Source organism: Trachypithecus francoisi, unplaced genomic scaffold, assembly GCF_009764315.1.
Source record: "Trachypithecus francoisi isolate TF-2019V2 unplaced genomic scaffold, Tfra_2.0 Contig01585, whole genome shotgun sequence".
Lineage (NCBI taxonomy): Eukaryota > Metazoa > Chordata > Mammalia > Primates > Cercopithecidae > Trachypithecus > Trachypithecus francoisi.
Genome location: NW_022681444.1, coordinates 1,778,888 through 1,798,088, shown reverse-complemented (window position 1 = coordinate 1,798,088; position 19,201 = coordinate 1,778,888). Strand labels below are relative to the sequence as shown.

Sequence of the window (19,201 nt, the reverse complement as noted above, 5' to 3'; positions counted from 1 at the left end):
GCCTGGCTGTGGTGGTGGCCAGAGGGAAGGGAGGGAGAGCTGAGAGTAAGGGTCCCTGTCCTTTGAATCTCTGCCATCAGGGGCTCTGCTACAAGCTCCAGGCCCTCCCGGATGTAACACAGAGTGTCTGTCTTATGATCTGTCTTCCCCACTGGGCTGCATCCTGGTGTCCAACATTCAGAAATTGCACGGAATGAATGAACACACTCCTGTATTCCCAACGACCCGCCTTCTTGTGCCACGCTTGACAGTGGTGCTGACAAGCCCCTGCACTTGAGCGGTTTTGGGTTGGGTTCTTGGCATTTATGATATAATATGTCAACCAGTCACCCCTCCGAGAACCACGTTTCCTTTTGTTTTTTGAAGGAAGCACCTCGGGCCCCGGCACATCCTGTTGACTTCCCGTGGGCTACCCGGGGAGTGGGACCCGTGTTCTGGAAAGTGGCTGGCGTTGGCGGGCAGAGGTGGTCACCATGACAAGTGGGCTGCCTTGGACAGCGAGCGTACCACACACCAGCGCTGGCCTGAGCTCATCAGACGTGTTTCCTCACTGACTCCTCCAGCATGCCTGTTGTCATCATGCCCCCTTTACAGATGAGGAAACTGAGGTCCTGAGAGGCCCACGGCTGGCCCACAGCCACACAGCTAGTGAGCGAGGGGTGTGTCCTCTGAATCCAGGCTTGACACCTTTGGCTGCACCGCAGCCCTGGGGAAGCGGCAGAATCCCCTCCGCAGCCAGGTGGGCTTACGCCAGGCTCAGGCTCCTGCAAGGCAGCTGCGATGGCACATCTGTGTGACCAGGGACCAGACCAGGCTGTGCTCAGCATGCTCACCTGTGGTTCCCTCACTCGGGGAGAAAGGCACACAGGGTGGGGAGAGGGCAATGGGCGATCAGGACAAACATTCCTCAGGGCTGGGGAAGTGGCAGCAAGTTGACCATTACTTAAACATTTAAATAATGCTTTCGAGGGATATTTTTTGACCTATAATAGTTAGCGGTAAGGACATCTCCTGTCTCCAGCCTTGACTCCATCACCCACTGTGGCCGGGGGCCACAAGAGCAGGCACTCACAACTCACAACCAGCCATGGCCCCCCACCTTGCAGCCACTTCAGGGGTTCCCCTTTGGTTCTGAGTGTGTATCTGGCCCTGCTGCCATGTCCAGCTTTCTGTCTCCCCAACCTCCCCTAATCCATGCTGCTGCAGTGCCTGGAAGCAGGCTCACTTCGGCCTTCCAGATTCTGGGATGGTGCCCTGGCCTCTGTAAGACCTGCTCAGGAAGTAGGTTTCCCCGGGGCTCCTGGCCCACCAGTCAATCTGCATCACCCTGGAAGGTCACCATCTGCTTCCCCACCAGCCTGGAAGTCCCCAAGGGCAGGGCCAAGGCCTGAGAAAACAGGGTATGGTATGGCAGAATAAACTGCTAATCTGAAATTCTGCAGCTGTGGCTTCAGCAGGCATCCCTACCACCAGCAATCCCACTTTGCTGGAAACTGCCGAGCAAATCCAGTATGTTTCATTGGGGACCAGGCGCAGTGGCTCCCGCCTGTAATCCCAGCACTTTGGAAGGCTGGGATGAGAGGACTGCTTGAGGCCTCAGGAGTTTGAGACCAGCCTGGGCAATATAAGGAGACCTCATCCCTACAAAAAATTAAAAATGTGGCTGGGCGTGGTGGCTCACACCTGTAATCCCAGCACTTTGGGAGGCTGAGGTGGATGGACTACCTGAGGTCAGGAGATCGAGACCAGGCTGGCCAACATGGTGAAACCCTGTCTCTACTAAAAATATGAAAATTAGCTGGGTATGGTGGCGGGTGCCTGTAATCCCAGGAGACTGAGACAGGAGAATTGCTTGAACCGAGAAGGTGGGGACTGCAGTGAGCAGAGATTGTGCCACTACACTCCAGCCTGGGCAATAAGAGTGAAACTCCGTCTCAAAATAAATAAATAAATAAATAAATAATAAAAATTAGCCAGGTATGGTGGAATGCACCTGTGGTCCCAGTTACTTGGGAGACTGAGGTGGGAGGATTGCTTGATCCCAGGAGCTTGAGGCTGCAGTGAGCTATGATCATGCCACTGCACTCCAGTCCAGGCAACAGACTTTGCCTCTTAAACAACAACAACAACAAAACCAAAGAAAAAGGCTGAGAGGAGAGATGGAAAGAGGATGAGAAAGAGAAAAAGAGGGAGACAGACATGGAGACAGAGGCAGAGCCAGACAAGCTGCAGTCTGGATGTGACCCCCACACTGAACTCCTCCCCTGGCTGGCCAAGCCTGGTCCACAGAACACTGGGAGGCAGGGTCAGGGCTGCCCTGGGGGGAAGGAATTCTATGCCGGGTACTGCCATGTACAAGCAGGAGGGGCGTCCAGCAAGGAGGAAAGTCTGTAGGGAGCGACCCCGAGGGCTGGGCAGAGTGATGAGGCAGGGGCCGCTCCTGCCTGGCCATGAGAAAACTCTCCAGCCGCTGCCCCAAGAAAGCCATCGTCTGTGAACTTAGCGGGGGCTGCGGATTTCTGGCACCCAAGGGCGGTGATGGACATGATGTGGCCCAGCCGGGGCCCCAGAACCTCCCCGAGGAGGTGAGGCTCCCGCTCAGCCCCGGGCACTCACCTTCAAGAGGCCGATCTCCTTGACGCAGTCCTGCCTCGCCTTGGCGTCCATCATCTCAAAGATCTTGGGCGGGAGGAAAAAGAGAAACAGAGTGGTTACAATCTGTGTCCAGAGCCCCTGTAGGGGGCTACGGGGTCTGCTTTCCAGTCCCGGCTCTCCCACCTCCTCACCGAGGGACTCCCCCGCGCCCCAGCCCCTGCAGTGTTTGCTCACTGTGGGTCTCCCCAGCACTGTCCACCACAAAACCCATCGTGGCACTAAAGAATCAAGACAGGGAGCCTGGGTGAGCCCCTCCCCAGAAGATCGAGAGAGAGGGCCAGGCATGGGGGCTCACACCTGTGATCCCAGCACTTTGGGAGGCTGACGTGGGTGGATGACTTGAGGTCAGGAGTTTGAGACCAGCCTGGTCAACATGGTGAAACCCCGTCTCTACTAAAAATATAAAAATTAGCCGGGTGTGGTGGTGCACGCCTGTAATCCCAGCTACTCAAGAGACTGAGGCAGGAGAATCACTTGAACCCAGGAGGCGGAGGTTGCAGTGAGCTGATCCCACCACGGCACTCCAGCCTGGGTGACAGACTGAGACTCTGTCTCAAAAAAAAAAAAAAAAAAAGATCAAGAGAGAAACTGGTCCTTTTTTGGACAGAGGACCCCGCTGCTCCTCCAGTGCCCTGAAGCTACTGGTGTTCTCTCCCAATTTCCCCGACGCCATTCTCTCTCCCAGGCCTCCTCTGCCCAGGCTCTCAATCTCATTCTTTAAGGACAAGTAAGCAAATCAAGGGGCTTGGGAAGCTTTGCTGGAGGATTTGAAGCCATTTCCGCTGGCAAAGCCATGCTCAGATGGGCCCAGCAGCTCCTGTGGACATGGCTCCTGTCCTGACTTTGCCGCTTGATCTACTTCCTCCATTTAGGAGGGACGCAGAAGGCAGGAAGCCCAGAACTGTGGAGCAAGTGCAGGCGCAAGGATGAGTGGACACGGTCTGAACCTCAGCTCCCCCGTGACACGCTGGGGCCCTGGGGTGTTCTGAGAGATTTTCCTCATCTGAGAGACGAAATGACAATCCCCACCCACGAGACTGTTGCCAGGCTCCATGTGCTCCTTGCATGACCCAGTACACAGCAGGCGCTCAATGCATGCTTGTTTTTCTTTTCCTTTGTGATTCACAGTGAACAGGAGTCTACCTGGTTCTCCCCGTAACCCAGTGAGCTGGGTGCTGTTTCCCTCGTTCACAGAGGAGGGGAGAGAAGGGACTGGCCCCGGCACCCCGTCCAGATGCAGAGACGGCCTCCCGAGATGCAGGTTTGACCCCACGGGTCATCAGCTCACCTGCACCTTCTTCAGAGCCACCGTCTTCCTGTCCAGCAGGCAGGTGGCCTTGTACACCTCGCTGAACTGTCCTCGGCCTATCTTCTTTTCGATCTGGAAGTCTGCCAGCGAGCAGCGGAAAGACAGGGTGTTGGGGTGCCTCTGGAAGAGGGGACAGAGGGTCTCCATGAGCAGCCAGGCTGGCGCAGAGGCCTGGGGACAACCCCTAGAGCCCCAGCACCCCAACAGCACCCTCTAAGGTGAAGGAGGGACTCTGCTGCCAACCCTGCTCTCAGAGCCTCCCAGGCGCCTCCCCAGGGGCTTTCTGCCCAGGGTCCCCTGGTTCCCCTCAAGGACCCCCACTGCAGGTGAAAAACTGAGGCTGTTCACGCTCCCCACTGCCCTTATCACCACCTTCATTATCTGACTGCTTGTTTGCTGTCACTGAATCTCATCCCCGGGGGTTAGCTCCGTGGGACCAGGGGCCTTGCCCATCTCATCCTCTCCTGAATCCTTGATGCCCAAATTGGAGTCCGGCAAGCCGGGTGCAGCTCAGGTCTCCCCAGCCCATGGCCACCATGCAAAATGCCCCAGGTCATCGTAAGAAATGGTAAGTTCCCCTCCTGGGGCAGCCGTTCCCCATCTCAGACAAGAAAACCCAGGTTAATATTTGTAGCTTTGGCCAGACGTGGTGGCTCATGCCTGTAATCCCAGCACACTGAGAGGCTGAGGCAGGAGGATCACTTGAGGTCAGGAGTTCGAGACCAGCCTGGCCAACATGGCAAAACTCCATCTCCACTAAAAATATAAAAATTAGCTGGGTGTGGTGGCACATGCCCATAATTCCAGCTACTCGGGAGACTGAGGCACGAGAATTGCTTGAACCCAGGAGGCAGAGGTTGCAGTGAGCAGAGATTATGCCACTGCACTCCAGCCTGGGTAATGGAGACTCTGTCCCCCACTCAAAAAAATGTGCAGCCTTACACTCTGAGCCCATCCTTTAAATAAACTACTTTTTTAGGGTGCCGTGAAGAAATCAGAGCTCCACAAAGATTCTGCGGGGGCCAGCGTTGGAACACGTGATCCTGCGCTAGGACTTGCCCAGGGATGGAGCCTCCAGGTGAGGCCACAGTGGCCAGGAGGGCACTGGGACATCTGTGCAGTGAGCTCTCAGGAAAAGGCAGGAGGGGGCGCCAACACTGGGCCAGGGAAGGAGGAGACAGACAAGGGGAGAGGATGCCACATCTCTGGGCTGCCCTATGGTGAGATGGGCCCTGTTGTGTCTCCATTTGCCCAATGAGGAAACTGAGGCCCAGAGGGCCCAGCCATGCCCACATCACCCGGCTCCATGCCCCTGCCCCAACTGAAGCAGGAACAAGCAGTTCAACTTTCTAGCATGAAATGGGTCTTTGCTGAGGGTCACACTGAGCTGGGTGCTGCACCGAGGTGTCTTTAGGAGTCAGCACCCTGGCGGAAGGCAACAAGACCAAACCGAGAACTACAGGACTGGCCTTTCTGACAGCTGCTTCCCCACCCGGAAACACCAGGAACTGCTGGCTGGACCACCTGGGTCTCAGCCTGAGACGGCTGCAGAGCAGGGGCATGTTTCCTGGGCAGGTCTAAGCTGGGTCCATCGACTTCTCCTCCGTCCTTCTCCCAGGGTGCCTGCGGGGAACCTGGTTATGTCGTGTTCCCTACTCTGGGACCCTGAATCATGACTTAATGAAAAATAGAAACTCACTGGAAAAGCAGGGAAAAAAGTAAAGTGAAAATGTCTCTTCCAGGCCACGCGCGGTGGCTCACGCCTGTAATCCCAGCACTTTGGGAGGCCGAGGTGGGCGGATCACTTGAGGTCAGGAGTTTGAGACCAACCTGGCCAAAAAATGTTTGTAAAAATACAAAAATTAGCTGGGTGTGGTGCTGTGTGCCTGCAAATCCCAGCCACTAGGGAGGCCGAGGCAGCAGAATTGCTTGAACCTGGGTGGTGGAGGTTGCAGTTGGCTGAGATCGTGCTACCGTACTCCAGCCCGGGCGACAGTGAGATTCCATCTCAAAAAAAAGAAAACGTCTTTTCCAGATTTGGCTGAGGGAACTCTACAGAACAACCTCCTGTGGGAGTGACTGATGGGAGTCCAGGCCTCACAGCACACAGCAGGGTGAGGGCTGGGCCAACCTTGACTTTGAAGCCTCGAGGCCTAATTACCTCTCATGGCGGGTCCTGCTGGGGGACCCGACCTGGAGGGCTGCTGGAAGAGGAAGATGATGATTTTATCCACCAAGTGCCAGTGTCTGTTGGGTAAATACACCTGTACACAAAGCGCAAACCTAAGAAGAGCAGGCATCCCTGAGTGCCTACTGCATGCTGGGCTCTGTGCAGACACCACTCATGCGCCAACTCTTTGGGTACTCAGAACAACCCTGTAAGTAGGCCTCACTGCTGTCCCCATTTCAGGAATCTGAGGCTTGGAGGGGTAGCAGTGACCTGTTCTGATCAGTCAGCAAAGAATAGCAGAGCTGGGGTGTGACCCCAGGACTGGGGACTGTGGTGCCCAAGCCCTTGCTCCATATTGGATGGGCTCTCAGCTCAGATCTCTTCTCGGCTTTTTGCTCAAGGCCCCCTGAGCAGCCAGAACTGCCACTTCCTGCTCCAGCCTCCATTATTTCAGTCACCTGAGCCCTGACCCATGCCCCGCCACCAGCCTCTTCAAAAGGGGGCCCCTGTCTAGTCCCTTCCACGTCCTCTGCACTGAGGCTCTGACCTGCCCAGAGCAACTGCTTGGAGCATATTTGTGGAATGACACATGGAATGCGCCCGACACGACCTGGCGCACAGTGGGACTCTGTGACTCAGACGCCATCACCTCTAGGAATGCAGCTGAAATCACACACCCTCAGAAACAGCCAGGGCAGCTTTCTGAGCACTCAGAGGAATCGCACGTACTCATAAAAATAACCATGAGGTGTTGTGCATTAGACGCCTACTATGTGCCAATTTCCAGCTGCTTAGACAGCTCTATGTCTCCAAACTCCTAACAGCTTCGTGAAGCAAGGGTTATGAATCCCATCTCGCAAACCAGGAAACAGGCTGGAACTTCCTGTCAGATCTAGAGGCAGCTGCACCACCAGTGATGGGGGTGGGCTCCCTCCCCTCCTGGGCCTCAGTTTCCCCCAGACACAGTGAAGGGTTTAGAGGAAGTGATCCCAGAGGGTCTCTGCCCCGGGAAGACCGGGCTTCTCCCTGTGACTAGTGGGAGTCTGGCCAGGGTTCCCAACACTGCCCGTCCTGGGAGGCTACACTGTGCAGCTCCACAGTGGGGTCAAAGCTCCCAGTGGATGTGGGTGGAGGTGGCTGAGGCTCCAGCTGCTCACATGCATATGGATGACCCAGATTTGCATTTCTTGTCACAGCCCATCCAACCCAATTAGAGGCCAGCTCCTCTGGTGGGGCAGCTTCCTAGATGGCAGCACGTGTGTTGGGGGCATGGTCCAGCAGGCTCTGGGACACCACTGCACTCCCAGGGCTGCCACGGGCCCCCGTCCCCAGGGTGGCCTCTGCTCAGGTGTGGGGCATCTCTGGACACCAGTCTCCTGGGGGCAGCTGCCTGGGTGGCAGAGTCCTGGCCCTGGTGCACCTGGGGGTTCTTAGCAGAAGGGAAAGGGTGAACTGTGTTCTTGGCCTGGAAGGCCTGGCTGCCCTCTGTTGCCACCTCCAAGACCTCCCTCCCCTCCAGGGTCAGCCCCCCGCAAGTTCCACTTTTGTCCCTGCAGCCAAGCGATCCTGGGCTGGTCATCCACACATAGGGACACTGGCTCCAGGATTTCTCTGAGAACTCCGGGAGATGATGTTGGTGATAAGTGTCTGTGTGGCTCTAAACTGCGAGACAGGCATGGGGCTGGCCCCAGAACAGTGTGCCCAGGGTGGCCCCAAATGTGATCACTGCTGACTAATGACCAACCACCCCAATGGACTTTCAGAAAACTGCTTATTTTTTTTTTTGAGACAGAGTTTTGCTCTTGTTGCCCAGGCTGGAGCACTGTGGCGCAATCTCGGCTCATTGCAATCTCCGCCTCCCAGGTTCAAGCGATTCTCCTGCCTCAGCCTCCCGAGTAGCTGGGATTACAGGCGCCCACCACCACACCTGGCTATATTTTTTGTATTTTTGGTAGAGATAGGGTTTCACCACGTTGGCCAGGCTGATCTTGAACGCCTGACCTCAGGTGATCCACCACCCTCGGCCTCCCAAAGTGCTGGGATTACAGGCGCCAGCCACCGCACCCAGCCCAGAAAACTGGTTTTTGTTGCTCACTGTCCCTGCTCTGTGTGAAACCCTGTTGTGGCTTCTGGGGAAAATAACACCCCCAACCGCACCCCAGGGCACAAGTTGGCAGAGGGGTAACCACTGCCTGGCTCTGATGTTGAGACTCCAATGCTGGCGCATGGAGACAGGCTCAAACCTCAATTCTGCCACTTTCTGCCTGTGGGCCTGGGGTGAGCCTTCTGGGCCTCAGTTTCCTCTTCCGTATAGTTGAAATCATAACAGTACCCCCTTCAGGGAGCTGCTGGGGGTTAAATGGATGAGTGAATGCAAGCCCTTGGAAGAGGGCCTGGCACCAGGTGCTGGGACATGTCATTCTCCAGCTGCTGTGGTGACGGTGATGGTGCTGCTATCTGTCGAATGGGCCTAGGGGCAGCACCTGCTTCCCTGGGGAGCAGTGGACAAGCCCACAGGTTCTCAGCTGTTGATATCATCACCCTGCCGTTCCCACCCCTCCGAGGTCTGCCGACCCAGGGGCTGGCAGTAACCTTGGGGGCTGCAGTTAGGCAGCGGGGCCGACATGCACCTGCGGATGGGGAAAAGACACAACCGTGCGACTCTGTCACCCAGGACCATTTGTCAAGGGACCATGCTAGGCAAGAGTGGCCCTCAGCCTCCCTTCCAGGGCTGCGCTGTGGGGCAACACCATAGAGACCACTTCTGACTCCTCAGGCCCCTCCACCAGGGCGCGGGGGCCCTCTGCTCTCCCACAAAGGCAGAGGAGACGGGTCGAGGGGCTGGGGGCCAGGAAGGCTGACCCTGCGGCATCACCACTCACTGTGCTGCCTGTCCCCGTGGGCACGAGGCAGGAGGCCTGAGCTGCCTGGGGCAGGCACATGGGATTTGAGAGGAGGAGGATGGAGGAACCGCTGGAACAAGGGCCCTGGGGAGCAGCAGGAAACTGGTGAGCAGGAGCCAGTGAGACGGTTGAGGTCTCGAAGCCACCACCATCCCAATCCCACCTCCCAAGAAATGTCACTGGCTTTCTCAGGAAGAGGCAAGGCATGACTGGGAGACTGGGGGGCGGGGAGAATGTCTCAGACCACTATAGCTACCCCCACCCAGAAAGCTCTGACAAACCCACACTCTCTTCTCCAAGTCAGATCAAATTAGGCTACAAACACCCCCCACCCTGCGCTAATTTGAGTTTAAAATGTTTGAACCACAATCAGCCTCAGCCATAGACAAATTTTTTTTTTTTAAACAGGAGCATAAAATTACATGCTATAAAGAATAAAAATGCATTCGCCCAATTAATTTTCTGAAATCTCATTAAAAAATTTAGCCTGACTAAGTCAGACTTCTGACCTGAATTTTAATCATCTTTACACTGGATGGGTCTTTTTTCCCTGATATTTGCAATGCATCATTAATTTTAAGGCAACCGTTTCTATGATTTTAAAAAGCACACTTCATCAGGATGACATTTCTTATAAACGAATTTCACCTTTAAAGACATCTGACACCATGGGTAAGGAACTTCTAATGGATTTGGTAGATGCGTATATAGTGATATATTTTAAATCTGTGTTGCACAAAAGGGCACGATTTACAAAGAGTCCACATTGTCAGACTTCTGAGGCCAGTCCAGCTCAGCTCCTCACGATCTGGCTAACTTCAGACCCAAAGCCAGTCGTCCCTTTCGAAGACCTAGCTGCCCAAAGGGGCACTGTGGGATCCCGCGGGCCTGGACCCAATCCCAACTCTGCCCCCTGACGGCGCGATGGCAGATTATGACATCAGCTTCCTTCCCTGCAAAATGGAGCATTCAGTAAGCAACTCCTCTGAGTCGGCAGGAGTACTAAATGAGATGAGTCCCAGGCACTGGGCCGTTTGTACAACCACCACCATCACTGGCTCAGCTTAGACGTCTGCCCCGCACTCCGTGGGCCATTGGCTCATGGGATCATCATATGGAAGATTCCTAATAACAAAACCCAAAACGATCTAAATCACTGTGGTTCCCCCAGGACAATTCTCATTAACTGAGTTTGGAAAAGGCTAAGCTTAAACATACGAAAGATGATCTGGAACCAGCTCCGATGACTCACAAGCAAAGACATGAAGGACGAAACCACAAAGAGATCCAGCTGCCACCCCTGACACCCCCTCTCCCTCATCCCTTCCACTACCAAGTGCGGCTGCTTGCCCCTGTAAGTCTCTGGAACCCTCTCTCCCCATGTCCAGCCCCCCGTGCTGCAGCCCCATGAGGCATCATCTCACCTGGTGAAGAAGGGGTCTCCTCACCTCCCTATTTTCACCTTCCTTGAGCCTTGAGCACAAGCCACCAGTGATCTATCTAAAATCCAACCCAAGCACACCCTTGCCATCTGAAAACCCATAACGGACTCATTTGCTACAGATTCAATTTCAAATGAGATAGCATGGATTTGAGACCTTCATAAACACCATTCTTTTACCTTATCTAAGCATGGGTATTTCAACACCTTCTCTAACCTGATTGACCATGCACCTTCAGGTCTGGGGCCTCTGTCCCACCCCAAACTCCTTATCATCCATCTAGCAGAACTGGCCTCCCCATTCTGTGGGCTCTCCCAGCATCTGTCCATCCCTCCCAGGGAGCTTCCACGCAGACCTTCTCAGTAGACTGGGAGCCCCCCAAAGGCAGGCACTGGGCACCTCCCATGGCAGAAACAAAACAAACGCTTGCTGAATTGACAACAGTTAGCAGACACTGAATTTTTTTTTAATTTTTATTTTTTGCGATAGAGTCTCACTCTGTTGCCCAGGCTGGAGTACAATGGTGCAATCTCGGCTCACTGCAACCTCTGCCTCCCGAGTTGAAGCAATTCTCATGCCTCGGCCTCCCGAGTCGCTGAGATTACAGGTGAGTACCACCACACTCAGCTAATTTTTGTATTTTTAGTAGAGATGGGGATTCACCATGTTGGCCAGGCTGGTCTTGAACTCCAGACCTCAGGTGATCCACCCACCTTGGCCTCCCAAAGTGCTGGGATTACAGGCATGAGCCACCATGCCTGGCTCCACTAACTTAATTTTAATAGCCATTGATATTTGGTCATTAAACCTTAACCAACTAGCACCACTGCTTTGGGAAGGTTTTGACAAAGATTTTGGCCTGTGCAATGCACACTTAGAAAGAGGTGACCCATCCCCTGCAAAGTTCTCTTGGAAGAGCGCCCAAATATAACTGAACTTGGCACATCCCAAGCGAGTTTGCAAAGACTCTCCAGATAGAAGACACATTAGGTGGGACTTTCTCAGGCAAGAATACCTTCCCCCTCTTAGAAATTCACGTGATTCATAGTGTGTCAGCTGAGGCTTACACTTCATTCCCAATGAAAGCTCTCTGCAGCAAATTGGTAAAATTTAAAAAGCATGAGGCCTTTTAAGCTTCTTTCCTCAATTCCATTCATTCATTCATTAGAAACCTCTATAAAAGCAAGCATGTTCAGCTTTCCTAAGTATATATGAATTTCATATATGGTTCTGCCGCGTTCAGCAAATATTTTTTCATTGCTGCTGGCTCTCAAGGCTAGAAAGCTTCCTGAAAAGAACAAGCCACTAGCCTCAGGCATAGAAGGTTAACAAAAACCACAGTTTGGGTGTTTGCAGTTTCTTTCTTTCTACACTGGGGGTATTATCCAGCTCGGAGGTCTTTAGCTATGAAAACAGAAATGATTTTTAAAATGTAAGATCCATGACATAACATTTCCTCAATACCCACGACATGAGGTGCCATGTTGGATGTTTACAGTAACTATCTCGCTTAGTCTTCCCAGCCGCCTCATGAGGGAGACAGCATTATTATCCCATTTTATAGATGAGGAAACTGAGGCTCAGAGAGGTCGCTTTCCCAGTCTCACTGGCTAATGAGAGATGGAGAGCTGGGTATGGAATCAGCCTGGCCCACATCAAAGCATTCTGAGCCCAGCTCCTTCCTCTGAGGGCGGTTTCAGGGAAGCAGCGGTGCCTCCTGCTATTAAGGAAAATGCCTGGCCCATTAATTCAAGGTGTTTCTATGTCCTGAAACAGACGAGACACGGCCAGGATGTCTCCCCAGACAGTGTTACTCCAGGGCTTCAGGAGCCGAGGAGAAAGTCCTCCATTCCCATCCCAACTTGGAGCTGGCGCAGCACATGGGTGGCCTTGCGTCCCCATTCTGCAAACCCAGCCAGATGCTGGTAGGACTGGGGGCATCGTTGCCCGACAGCCGCTGCCCAGAGCAGCCCAGCTCTGAGTAATCGTATCTAATTACACTTAACTATGTCATTACCCTCTCCAACATGTGCGACGAGACGTCGTGAACGCCGCCACCGCAGCCCACCGCCTCTTCGCCTTGTTCGTGAAATAATTACGGGGCCCTCTCCTCTGCCAAATGAGGTTGTAATTAACCCTAATTGCTCGAAATGCAACTGGCTAATTCCGGGAGATTAATCAAGGGGGATTCAATTGTTAGTGAATGACTTAATATGACAAATTGCTACATTACCCGAGGAGGCCCTGCTGCCCCCAGCCATCAGCACCATGTCCTGGTAGACTCTGGACCCACAGTGTCCTGGGGCTTCCCAGCTTTCTGGGATCTGCCTCCCCAAATTCTACCTAGGAAATGGGCCCTTGCATCAGTAAAAATAGCATAGATGCCCCTTGGACCCTCTGCATGCTTGTGTGTATGCATATACACCCCCCCCCACCAGATACACACACAAACGCAGCGTCCACTAGCTCACGTGTAGCCTCTGTGTGAATCTGCAGCATCACTGTCCTCCTTGGGTTGATGTAGCTGCGTGGTGATGTAGCACCACGGAGCATGGCTTGGTGATAATGCAAGCACAGGAGAAGGATTTCAGACCTATCTGTCTCCTTAGCCCAGAAGTTTTGTGCAGTGCATAACCTGTACAACTATACATGGCGACCTTGCCATTGAGGTCAAACATCAGCCAATCTGAAGTCTTCCAAGAGGGACTGGGCAATTAGAAGCTATGACCAAGACCTCCATGGCTCAGGAGGGTGGCTATCTCTGAGCCTCCCCTGAATTTAGGTCTCACATCCTTTGGACCAAAAGCCAACACCACATAAGAGAACTTCTCATCATTCTAAGCTGGCCACAGAACCTTACAGGATCTGGCTTAGGTCATCCTGCCCAGACAAGCTCTCTGTCCCCTCCAGGTCTTTGCATGCCACTTCCGTGAGGAAGCCTCTCTGGTCCCGGATCAGGTGCCTTGCTGGGCTCCCTAGGCCCGCAAGGTTCTTTTGCTCAGTTCCTTATCTTTCTCTCCCATGAGGCTGTGTGCTCCCTAACAGCAGACCTGAGTGTGTCTTGCACACAGCCCCATCCTACATGGGTACACCGCACACGCATCCACAGTTCCTTCACTCAGCGAGCATGCAGGGCCTCTGTGCCTGGCGTGCGATGGTCCCACCAGCGAAGCCCCGCTCCAGGGGAGCTCTCTGTCTAGAAAGTGAGGCAGACCCAGGAACTAGTGCCCCAGTGAGATGTGATCACGGCCATCACCCAGGTGTGTGGACAAGGTGTGCGGGCAGCCCAGAGCAGAGAGCAGGGTGGAGGTGGAGGTCTCCCCAGAGGGAGCAGCATTTGCACTGACTTGGAAGAGGGGTCAGGGAGGGAGTGCCAGGCCCGAGCAGCATGGGGTGCACAAGGCAGTTCAGAAACCTAGACGTCACCTTCAGAAAAGCTCCTGAAGGCTGCCTGGCTCTCCAAGGTATCTACAGAGAGCGTGAGGCAGGCGTCAGGAAGCCAGTGTTCTCCCAAATGCTGCTGGTTCTAGAAGAGGCCGAAAGGGACTGAAACACAGTTAAGACCAAAATGGGAGGCAATGTTGGCTCACTGTAAGAAAGAATTTTCTGACCCTCAGTACAGTCAGCCCATTGCTCTGAGTCCCTCGCTGTCCTCAGGGCCTCCACAGTACCCTCTGTACCCTTCCAACCATGCTGATACCTGAGATAAAGCTGTTCCATCCACTTGGAACACCCAGGGGCATGATTAGGGTCCAGGGTCCCAGCCTAGAGTTTGGCAGAGGAGGCTTCTCTGAGTATTACTGAATTCAATGATGAGCTCACTAGATACGGTAGTGAGCTCCCCGTCACTGGAAGCATTCAAGAAGAGGTTCTGTTTCAGGAAGCTGAAGAGTTTCTACCAGTAGGAGTTTGGACAAAGGAGGCTCAGGGATCTGTATTCCTGGGGACTCTTCAGCGTGCTGCAGACAAAGGTAAGGGGCTTACCTGTGGGTCAGGAGGGTGCGCAGGCCCCAGAGTGTGGCAGAGGTTGTTGGAACTCCCTCCGTGGGGCATGTGGCCGGGCTGTCCTGCCATCCTGCATGCCAGCCTCACAAGGGCACGAGCTGCAACAGAAAACAGCGGCCTGTTCACTTTCTCTGAGACCCTCAGAAGGAGGAGGGACTTTTGCTCACTCCATTTTACAGACACGTGAGCTGAGGTGCAAAGCCGTTTAGTAATTTGGCCACGGCCACCCAGCTCCGAAGTGGCAGGGCTACAACTTGACACCCCCAGGTGACACAGTCTCCCTCTGTTAGACCGTCCTAAGTCACTAGGATTATTCCCACTGGAAGAAGATCCAGGCAGGTAAACGTTCTTCAGCAGCCTCCAAGGCCAGGAAGGAAGACACTGGATTCAACCCCACATTTGCTGGAGTCCAAAGGCTTGTTTTTCCACAGCACTGCCCCTGCTTCTTGAGGAGCAGTTCTGTACCCCATCCCCCATTGTAACCCTCACCTATACCCATGCCGGCAGCCTGGGTGCTCAGAAGAGAAAGGCCTTGATCAGGCTGCAGAGAGCGGCTCTGGGAAGGAGCCCATGTCCTTGTCCTGGCTGGGCCCTGGCACACCACACGTGTGACACAGGGAAGGCCAGGGTCAAAAGGTCCTGTTTGCCGTCCTACTTAGACCTCTGTGCAAAGGAACAGCCCCCCTCAGCCTCCAGGGCTTGTGCTGCCCTGGGAGAGTCAGAGATGCTGGTCACAGGTAGTCATAGCAGCCACAGGTCCCTGGTTAAGCACCCACTATGTGCCCAGTCCTGAGCTCAAGGCCATCTGAGCATCTCCTCCAATATTTTAGCCTCTGGCCTCCACCATGAGACAAGTGCTTCCGGGGCAGGGTCTGAGGTTATGCGCACAGAAGCTGCATGACCTAGCCACCGGGATCCTTCCTGATGCCAGGAGAAAAGCCCTCCTCCTCCCTGGGAGGAGAGATCTGCACTCGCCTCACAAGCATTTCTGCAGCACCTCCTATGTGCCAGGGCTCCCACGTGGCGTGCATGAAAGGCACTAGATCACGCAAGTGGTGAGGCCCCCGTTCCTGGCCGCTGCTCCTTCTCCCTGACAAGCCCTGGATGTCCCGAGGACACCTCTCGTGTGACCACATCCTAGGCAGAACCCTTTGAGGCCTGGCCTAGGCTCCCAGAGCAGCTCCGCTGTACCCCTGGAGAGTCAGAAGTCCTGAGGAACGGAGGTCCCCCCCGCAGTGGCCCTTATTCAACAGCTAAGGGAGCGAGCATGAAAGCCAGTCCCCTGTATCAGGTCGGAGCCCTCCAAGCTGTGACTTGCATCCCAAAGCCCCTGGTGTGGTCAGCGGGTTTTGTCTGAGATAGAACCTTCGGTCCGTCTCCTGCCCATTCCTGGCCTTGCCCTCCCTCCTCCCTGAGTGGTTCCCCCAGGGGCACTTCATAAATCCCATGCCTACATATCCCCATCTCAGGTTTGGCTTCTGGAGGACCCAGCCGAAGATGTCATCTCTCTCCAGATGGCCCCCACCTTCTGCTGTCTCATCTGGTCACCTACGCCCCAGTCAAATTCCAAACCAAGAGTCTTCCCCCAGTCTGCTGGGCCAGCAGCCCTGCCACTCCCTCCCGGGTAGACCCACGCCCCTATTAACACGGGGGTGTTCCACACACCCGCCGGGCTGTCACAGCCAGCTCCGAGAGGTCCGGCCACTGTGTCTCAGGGTGCAAGTCACTCTTCCTTCCTCCTCACTGTAGTCTGTTTCCAGCTACAGTGGTTGACCAACCAGACCTCTCAGGCTCAAAGGATGTCCACCAAACCCTAACTCGCCCGCCGAGCAGGGCCTACCAAGTTGTGCCCTCAAAGGCACCCTGAGGCTCCCCAGAACTTGCAGGCTGGCTCCCAGCACCCTTCTCCCTCTGTATCCTCAGGGCGGCCCAGCTCCCTTCCCTGCCCCACACCTTCCACAGGCTGTTCTGGGATAAATCTGCTCTCTCAAGATAGATTACAGGACGTGAGACCGCAGGGAAGTGGATGGTATGGACTGCAGAACACGCTCAACTCAGGGTCGGGGGGCCCTCGCTGGCTGCAAGTCCTGCCAAGCCCGGCTCATGCAGTCTCCTGCTTGGGCAGCTGCAGAAACTCAACCAACTTTGACCCACAGACTCGGCCATTTGATGTGGTTCATCCCAGTGTGGACAGATCAATCAGTAGGTCTCTTGCTGTCTTTTTACTCTGCGCACACAGAGCACTGTCAGATCAGTGTCACATGGAGGGGCATTATGGGTGCACCTGCCTCTTCCCTCCCTATCCCTGCCTCTGCCTCAGCACAGGCCACATCTCCCACCTGGGTCTCCCAGCGCTCCGTGCTCTCCCTGCCAAGCCCTCAAATGCAGATGGGACCATGGCACACTCAGTGTCTCCACCATTTGTGCTGAGTTCCTGTACTGGAGCGCAGGTGACATCCCCAGGTGACACAGTGGAAGACCCAGGGTATGAAGAGCCCCAGGACAAACAGATAAACACGAAGCACCTTCCCCAGGCATCTTTGTTAGGGGGAAACACAAGAGGGAGCAGAATGTAAAATGAGCATGAATTTGAAGATAAAACAGAGCCTCCTGCAGGCTCTGCAGCTGTTTTCGGCTGCACCCCCAGAACCCCCAAGGTGACACGTTCACCGTCCTCTGCCCTTAGGGAGACCTCCAGGGAAAGGGTGGAGAACTGTCTTCAGTGAGAAAGTTCCATCTTTATCTCAGAAGGCACCAGGTTTGGCCCACAGGCCACCCCTGCGAGACCCACACACACATCGGCTTACCCGCCCACCTGCTCTGGGGCCTCCCATGTACAGGAAACCTTGGCAGTGAAATCTCGACCCTGTCACCCACCAGCTGAGACCTTGGGCAAATCCCACTGCGGGGGAGCCTAGCAGGTGCCTGGGAATGTCACTCCTGCCCTCCCCACGTGGCGCTGACCGCATTCTCCAACAGCTGTGGCCAGAGGCCATGGTCTGCACACTCTCAGGAGCTCACCTAAGGCCTCACTCACACAGGCAGGGCTCCAGGAACAGTGCAAGGGGGACCAGGAATAAGAGTGAATAACTGCAGGGCCCTGATCATGCTGGGCCCTGTCCTACACTCTTCACCCCTATTAGCCCATCTAATTTTGTCAACAACCCCATGAGGTAAGGTCTATTATGGTCCCATTTTCCAGATGAGAAAACTGAGGCACGAAAAGGTTAAGAGATTTGCCCAGGTCCCATGGATCACAGGCAAGAGGAGCCAGGACTTGAACCGACAACTGCATCTTTGTCCAAAACTATGGCACTGCACTCCCTACAGGTCTTACACGGCAACACCATCAGCTTTCCAATCGGCTCCACCCAGAATGGGCCCTCTCTCCACCTGAGAATGGGGCCTATGCTGCTGATGCACAGGGGTGATCTCAGGGCTGGCGGACCACAAGGGCCCATTTCCCCCACAGGGTCCCCAGGGGCTGGAGCCCCCGGAGACTCTGCCCCACTGACCACAGAAAGCTGATGCAGCACCACTGTCTATACTCCCTTTGCTGCCAAACCCCAGTCATTACAAGCTGCTCTGTCCAGAACCTAACGGAACCTCCAGGGAGGAGCCAGTGGGTGTTGATGTTCCTTGTTCTAGGAAAGCAGCAGCCACGGAGGACTCTGCAAGCCCCTGCTCACTGACAGCCAGAGAGGGTCCCTGCTGAGGGGAAGGAGGCAGGAAGGTGCAGGGGAAAGGAGGAAGGGAGAAAGGAAGGGATGACGGTTCATGTGAACCAGGTCTTTCCCATTCACCCTTGGGGCTGTTAGTAGACCCATTTTATAGATGGGGAAACCGAGACTCAGAGAGAAGAGGCTCTATGCCATTAGGCTAATAAGCTGCAGAGAAAGGATTCAAATCCAGATCTCAGTGACTTTAAACCCCGTCTTTGTTCCAAGGAACCCACTGCCTCTTGGGGCTCTCCATGGGTATTGGATTTTAGGGCAGTTTGTTTTATTGGTCCACTCCCCAACAGAAACCCAAGCCCTTTGCTCTGGAAATTCCTGCCAGAAACTGCTTCTTAGGGGGTTCAGATGCAGAAAGATCAAGGCAAAGGGTATGCGGAAGGACGAGCCACAGGGAGCAGGGAAAAGACCCTTAGCACATGCGTGCAGGCACCTCCGGGTAACACTGGGGACTGCCTGTCCCCGGGATCCCGTGGCTCCTGCCAAGCTGCAGAACAATGAGGTAGTGGCTGCCAAGCCCAAGTCAGGGGCCAAAAATCCATGGAATGCAAGACCCAGAGCCACAGGCCACACTGAACACCACCTCAAAGAGGGCTTTTCTTCTGTCTCAAGCAAGGGCCCTACATTTGCAAGGCACTGTGGATAGCTGCACAGTGAGGCTTCCCAGCTCCGGTTCCTGGCTTTGAACAACAATACGCTGCCGCCTGCTGTGTGTCCCCAGGCACCTAGGGACCAGATTGGGAGGAGCCACAGGGTTCAGTGAGGCTGGTGGGGAGCTGGACTGCAGGGGTCCAGGTCCTGGCCTGGTTTCATCTAACCACGCTGTGTCTCAGTTTCTTCATCTGGAAAATGGGCTAACAGTCAGATCTTCCTCTTAGGGTCACTGTAAACTCCTTAGCACAGAGCCTGGCACATGGGAAGGGACCTCTGCGGCTTTAGCTGTGAGGCTACTTAGTTATTGAAGCTACCCTCGCTGTACAATG

At 54.6% G+C, this 19,201-nt stretch overlaps 1 protein-coding gene across 4 annotated transcripts in view; it reads right to left on the bottom strand.

Annotated features, from left to right (window-relative positions):
- The window catches only part of NEK6 (NIMA related kinase 6), a 102,571-nt gene that overhangs the window by 42,955 nt on the left and 40,415 nt on the right, over positions 1-19,201 (bottom strand). For all 4 annotated transcript variants that reach the window (XM_033190735.1, XM_033190751.1, XM_033190744.1 and 1 more), the window contains exons 2-4: positions 14,464-14,582; positions 3,944-4,084; positions 2,617-2,679 (exon numbers count right to left, since the gene is read on the bottom strand). In XM_033190735.1, the coding sequence (XP_033046626.1) occupies positions 2,617-2,679; positions 3,944-4,084; positions 14,464-14,553 (294 nt within the window). In that variant the 5' untranslated portion in view covers positions 14,554-14,582. The remainder of the gene's footprint in view (positions 1-2,616; positions 2,680-3,943; positions 4,085-14,463; positions 14,583-19,201) is intronic.